The 6,634-nt window shown below is 41.5% G+C and overlaps 1 protein-coding gene across 1 annotated transcript in view; it reads left to right on the forward strand.

Annotated features, from left to right (window-relative positions):
- Positions 1 to 690: 690 nt before the first annotated feature.
- Eif2s3 (eukaryotic translation initiation factor 2 subunit gamma) overlaps positions 691 to 6,634 on the forward strand; it is a 20,280-nt gene continuing 14,336 nt past the window's right edge. The window contains exons 1-5 of the mRNA XM_010607153.2: positions 691 to 787; positions 1,312 to 1,375; positions 2,911 to 3,038; positions 3,124 to 3,245; positions 5,617 to 5,711. Of these exons, the coding sequence (XP_010605455.1) occupies positions 719 to 787; positions 1,312 to 1,375; positions 2,911 to 3,038; positions 3,124 to 3,245; positions 5,617 to 5,711 (478 nt within the window). The 5' untranslated portion in view covers positions 691 to 718. The remainder of the gene's footprint in view (positions 788 to 1,311; positions 1,376 to 2,910; positions 3,039 to 3,123; positions 3,246 to 5,616; positions 5,712 to 6,634) is intronic.

The raw sequence follows: 6,634 nt of genomic DNA on the forward strand, positions 1-6,634 counted from the left end.
AAAAAAAAAAGAAAAGAAAAAAGAAAGAAAAAAAAACAACAACACCTTGGACACTCTCAGCTAGTTTCCACCTGTAGCTAAACTCATTCTGAACACAGTCGTCACCAGGGACCACACCTTGGACCTTTAGCAAGCACTGTACTGCGGGCCCATTCAATAAATTTCCACGAGAGGGCGCCCTCCCCAGCGCCCGCCGGCTACCGCGCGGAGACTTGAGCGTGCCTAGCTCAGCACGCGGCTGCCTCCCGGCCCGGAGCCCAGCGCAAGCCAAACGGCCCCGAGCTGATCTTGCCTTATTAAATTGCTGAATTTTGAAATAAGTAAATCAATAGGGGATATTTCTTTCCGCATTTACGCCCCAGGCAGGATTCCCAGGTTCCCAGAAACTTCTTGGGCCAAGCCCACAGGAAACGGAAATGGCTTCTTCCTTGCCTGCGCGCGCGTCGCGTTGCTTTGCCCGCCTCGCATGGGGGCCTTTTTCCGCGGCTGCCCTCAGTGTTGCCTGCACAAATATCTAACAAGTATGAAACGAAGAGTTCCCGAATCTTTGCATGATGTTTTTAAATAAGCCTGAAGGCAGGTTGTGAATAACTCCAAGCAAGGAGAACTCCGGACAGGGGGGCCACTGCTGCACGCGTTATCCTTTTTTTCAGGCCCGCGCTCTAGTCGCCCTTCCCGCCCCGAGTGGCCGCAGGGACTTCCTTCCTCTCCGGGCAAGATGGCGGGGGGTGAAGCTGGAGTGACTTTGGGACAGCCGCACCTTTCTCGTCAGGATCTCGCCACCTTGGTGAGGTTTCGCACTGGAAGAGTGTAGTGAGGTCTGGAGTAGGGCTGGCAGAGCCTCCTGGAGGTCGTTGGGACGGGGCAGTGCCGGAGTGTCGGGAGCGTGGGTGAGGAGGGAACCCCGGAGCCGGGCGCCAAAGCCGGTGGCTGTTAGGCCATTCCACTAGCTGGGCATGGGGATGCGCGATTGGGGGATCTGGAACTCCCAAAGGACCTTGGTGTTAAGTGTCATTAAGGTTTTTACCTGTGAAAGTCTGAGAACAGGGTGTCTACACTTAGTGTAGGACACTAAGGCTCCAAGTTTGGGGCCTTCGGCCTCTAGACCTCCCGTAGTGAGCATGGGTGCCCTGTGTTGTTTAATGATTAGGAGCTCTTAGGACTTCCCTACCATCAGAGTATAAAATTGTTTATATGGGGAAGGTGCTTTTAAAGTAGGAGAGTTATACAGATGGCAGTGTACAGTACATATGTAAAGTCAAAGTGGTTTGTCTATGTACGATGTGTTAGAATAAATATATTTTGTTTCAGGATGTTACCAAGTTGACTCCACTTTCACATGAAGTTATCAGCAGACAAGCAACAATTAATATAGGTAAGGTAAAATAACGTAAGAGACCTGATTTGTAAGCAATTGTAGTAACAGTGTTTCCAAAAATAGTAACAAAAACACACAGTTAATGTTCCTGAGCCCTTGGGAGCAAACTATCTGCTAGTTTTTTTGTGTGTTTTTGTTTTTTGTTTTTTGTTTTTGTATTGGGGAAGAAAGGGCTTCCCGTGTACAGCTTACATATTGCACAAGAAAAAAGATAGACATATGGGACATTTAATAGCATAAGGCAGTATGTAATCATATGTGGCAGAAGTTGAAGGAAGTGTTTAAATGTAGCTCTACTTGTCACACAGGATTATTGAAAGGGCACTTTATGAAAATTTTATTTGATGTAGAGGCTATGATGAAGTTTTTTTTTTTTTTTTTTTTTTTAATAATTGGCACCTAGAACATTAGAGGACAGGTTATGTTGGGTATAAGTTTGGGGCATTTCGAGCCCAAACAATTCAGTAAAAGCTAGATAAAAGTAAAATTCAGCCAGACACAGTGGTGCCTGCTTGTAATCTGTTATTTTGGAGCTAAGGTGGGTTGTGAATTTGAGGCCAGCCTGAGCAACACAGTGAGACATTGCTTCAAAAAAAAAAAGAAAAAGGGAGGGGCAACCCACTTTGCGGTACCCCTTCTGTCTTTCTTAAACAGAAGTTTTCTTTCCCTCAATAAATTTTTCCTACTCTTAAAAAAAAATTACTCCTCTACCATGAGCATGTGAAAATGCTATAAAATATGTGCTGTCCTTGGTACCATTACTGTAAGTAAACTTGGTTGTTTTATTGGTTTCAGGAATTCCTTTTTGTTGTGTTAGCCCTTCTCATCCCCCCCCCCCTTAAAATAGGGTCTCACTAAGTAGCTTAGGCTGGGCCTTGAACTAGTGGTGATCCTCTTGCCTCAGCCCCCCAGTGCTGGGATTACAGGCGTGTACCACCACACCTGGCTTTCTCATACTTACTTTAGTCTGAATATGTTGGAATGTTTCTTTTTCTTTCTTTCTTTTCTTGTGCTGGAGATCAAAAGGTGGGAGGCACTTGCATATGCTAGGCAAGCGCTCTACCACTGAATTACAACCTCAGTCCTTTTTTTTATTTTTGAGAGAGAATCTTGCTAAGTTGTCCTGGTGGGACTCAAATTTTTCATCTTCCTGCCTCACCCTCTCAGAGTGCTGGGATTACACCATGCCCTGTTTATGCTTAGTATGGTTTTTATTTATTTATTTTTGGTGCCAAGGATTGAATTTAGGTCCTTGCACTTGTGAGTCAGGCAGTGGCACCACTGAGCTAAATTCCTGGCCCCAGTATTATTTTTAAATAAGGTTGTTAATAACATGGAAAGTTCTTCCATTCTGTATCAAAACAAGTTTTTAGTGGGGAAGGATATATATAGGAGGAAAAATTCAAGTCACTGTTGTTTTTACATTGATTTACAGTGAGCTATGGCTTTGAGTTTTCTACTCTTAACACTAGTTGAAAAATATTTGGTGTAATTGAATGCAAATGTGTTAAGTTTTTGTACTTTGTCTATAGGTACCATTGGTCATGTAGCTCATGGGAAGTCCACGGTTGTAAAAGCCATTTCTGGAGTTCACACTGTCAGGTTCAAAAATGAACTAGAAAGAAACATTACAATCAAGCTTGGATATGCTAATGCTAAGGTAAGCTCTGTACTGTGGAACTAAAAATGATTTAAATTTCACTGTTGTACATATAACAAACCTTTTTTTTAATTGAAATGTTTAGATTTATAAACTTGATGACCCAAGTTGTCCTCGACCAGAATGCTATAGATCATGTGGAAGTGGTACACCTGATGAGTTTCCTACAGACATTCCAGGGACCAAAGGGAACTTCAAATTAGTCAGGTAACCTCTTTTGTGCAAACTTTTTATTCCACTGCCTTGTGCTTTTTGAAGTATTGAATTATATTAACAAACCTAATTACTTAATATTTTCTTTTTCATTTTATGTTGTCTATGGTTTTAATAATTGAAAAGATACCAGGTCAGACTCAACTACATAGTGAGACCCTGTCTCAAAGAAAGAAAAAAAACATGGAAAAAAGCCAGGCGTGGTGGTGCACGCCTGTAATCCCAGCACTTGGGAGGCGGAGGCAGGAGGATCGCTGTGAGTTCGAGACCAGCCTGGGCTACACAGTGAGATCCAGGTCAGACTCAACTACATAGTGAGACCCTGTCTCAAAAAAAAAAAAAAAAAAAAAGAAAAAATTGAAAAGACAAACTAAAAGTATTGCATAAACAGAATGGGGAAGCAAAACAAGTTATTTGGCTTTAGAAGTTCTTTTTCTAGGCTTCCTGAATTTCTTTTAAGCACGGTTGTTCCTGTTTATTAGATAGGAGAGGAAGAAAGCCACTCATCATTAATTACTTCTGTAAAACACATGGATTTGTTCCCTCTCTATTTTCTGAATATGATCAGATCTCCTGGTTTTTTATCAGAGGATACTGACTCCTGTCTAGTGTTGCCAGTGGGGGTTGCAGATGACCTTCAAGGAAACTTAGATTAGGGGCAGAGCTGGGACTAGTGAGAGGTAAGTGAAGTCTTAACTTTGGGCTCAAAATGTGGGGATAAAGGATCAGCCGCAAATCTCAGTAATCAGGACAGATAACTTTAATGCAGTTTTTGAAAATTAGTGCAAAAAATTGTAATGAACAGAATAAATGATAGATGAAGTATTGCAGATGTTTTTTCTTATTTCATTACTTCTTTGCCAGGCATGATGACTCCTAGCACTCAGGAGGCTGAGGCAGGAGGATTGCTGCAAGTTTGAGACCAGCCTAGGCTACACATAGTGAGTTCAAGGCCAGTCTGAACTACATAGTGAGATCCTGTCTCAAAAAAAAAAAAAAAAAAAAAAAACTTTGTTTTGCTTAATATGGCTTTTTTTTTGTTTTGGTTTGGTTTGTTTGTTGTTTTTTTTTTCCCCACTGTGATACTGGGCATTGACCCCAGGACCTTTGCACTAAGCCACATCCCCCAACCCGCTTTTCTCTTCTTATTTATTTATTTTGAGGCTAGATCTTGCTATGTTACCTAGGCTGAACTCTAACTTGTGATCCTCCTGCCTCCCTCACAGAGTTCTGGGATTACAGGTGTGTGCCACACACCCAGTTTTGGCATGGCATTGTTACTGATCCTTTCTTTTAAAATTTAAAACTGGTATTTTGTTTATTATGGATTTTTTGCATTAACTTTAATTTTGATATTTTTAAATGCTGAACTTAAATATTCATTTTAAGTGCCTAGGTTTTTGGCCTCCCTTATATTTTGCCCCTAAGGCAATTACCTCACTTGTCTGGTCCTGGCCTTTATCAGGAATCAGCATACCTTTTCTGTAAAGGGTCAGATAGTATTTTCAGCTTTGCAGGCAACAGAGTCGCTGTTGCAAGAATTTATCTCTGCTCTTAGGTTACCAAAGCATACATAGACGATATGTGCCTGCATGAATATGGTGAGAGGCCAGGTCTGGCCTTAGGGCCATAGTTTGCTTACCCTGATCCTGTTTCAGAGCATGGGAATGTGAGTGTACAGTTAAAAAAAAAAGTCGTATTTCTGAACATGTACTGCAATTTTACTAAAATCTTGCTGTCTTGTCCACTTCACATGTAATGAGTTTTTCAAAGTGGAATTATTTTTTTCAAATGACAGTCTTCATTCTTTTAACATGATTTCTTTTTCATATCATTAGGCTTTAGCTTTCAAATCGATGACATTTCTAGCATATGTTCTCTTTATCATTATTCTATCCCATGTTCACTAATTGGATTTGACAGTACCTGCCTCCAGTTATTTCTACATGTAGCTAATTTCAGTTGATTTTAATGATCTGCAGTGATTTTATTCTTAGCACGTGGTCTTATTTCTGAAGTCTAGAAACACCAAGTCCTGTAACCATTTCATAATAATAATAACTTCCCAAGTAATTTAACTTTAAGAAATCTGTAATCTGAGCTGGGCCGAACGGCAGACATCGTAATCCCAGCTACTTAGGAGGCGGAAGCAGGAGGATCACAAGTTCGAGGCCAGCCTAGGCAACTCGGTGAGAGTCTGTCTCAAAATAAGAAAAGGACTGGGGATGTGGCTCAGTGTAGAACGCTTGCAGAGCATGTGTGAAGCCCCTGTTCAGTCCCCAGTACCTGAACGAAAGAAAGGTCTAACTTGGATGTTTTAAGTGTTGATCAATTTTTAGACTGATCGTTATTTCTTGGTTGTTAGACATGTTTCCTTTGTTGACTGTCCGGGCCATGACATTTTGATGGCAACTATGCTGAACGGCGCAGCGGTGATGGATGCAGCTCTCCTGTTGATAGGTAAACACGTCAGAATTGGTGTGGACAAATCAGTAGGGAACATATGGGAGGGCACATAGGGAAGGGGGAAACTAAGGTCACATCTGTTACCTAAGGATGATAGAAACAGGAACAGTGTCATGCAGGGTGACATTCCTTCCTACTAGCTATCACAAGGTACTAAACAAGATAAAACAGGTGCTGATAATGTCTGAGAACTCTTGTATAGTATCCAAAAGAAACAAGTCTGTGTTTTCCCTATCAAAATCACGAGTTTAAAATTTATGCGACCTGGTCATGGTGGCACATGCCTATAATCAGTTTGAGGCCAGCTGGAGGTACATAGTGAGACCCTGTCTCAAATAAATAAATAAACAAAAAACAACAGTAATGTATAAAAGCATAGGTATGTGTTAATGAGAGCCGTCCGTTTGTAGACATAGAATTGTTTTACTTAGGTGTAAACATTTGTACTAAGTGCTAGTGCCCCGCATGGGGCTTTTCAAGGCCAGGGTTATATGCTTCCTTGATGTGGGCTGTTAAGAGATACCTTGGAGATAGTGATTATTATTAGCATGTTGAACAAAATGTGCCTATTCACTTGTAATATATTCTTGATTACTTTCAGTTAGGGCTCTCCCTTTTCATTGTTAAGGAGCATCCACTGGTACTAAAATTCACATGTGGTACTAAGTGTCTTCCCATTTTTATTGTTCTCTTCCTCGAGAGCTTGACTAGGCCAGGACATCTCTAAGACTAGCTAGAGCCAGAGGGCTGTACCTTAGGCCTGAGCAAAAGCTGAACCCAGACTTGTTGATTCTGACTCTTGCATAGATCCAAGAATGGGAAGCTGCAGTGAATGCAAGCACAGGGTGAGCAGGGGTAAAAGGTGGATGCTTGGCAACAATATCCAAGACTTTTATCTTGAGTGGGGCTAGAATATT

Source organism: Fukomys damarensis, unplaced genomic scaffold, assembly GCF_012274545.1.
Source record: "Fukomys damarensis isolate Sample0158 unplaced genomic scaffold, DMR_v1.0_HiC HiC_scaffold_39, whole genome shotgun sequence".
Taxonomy (NCBI): Eukaryota; Metazoa; Chordata; class Mammalia; order Rodentia; family Bathyergidae; genus Fukomys; species Fukomys damarensis.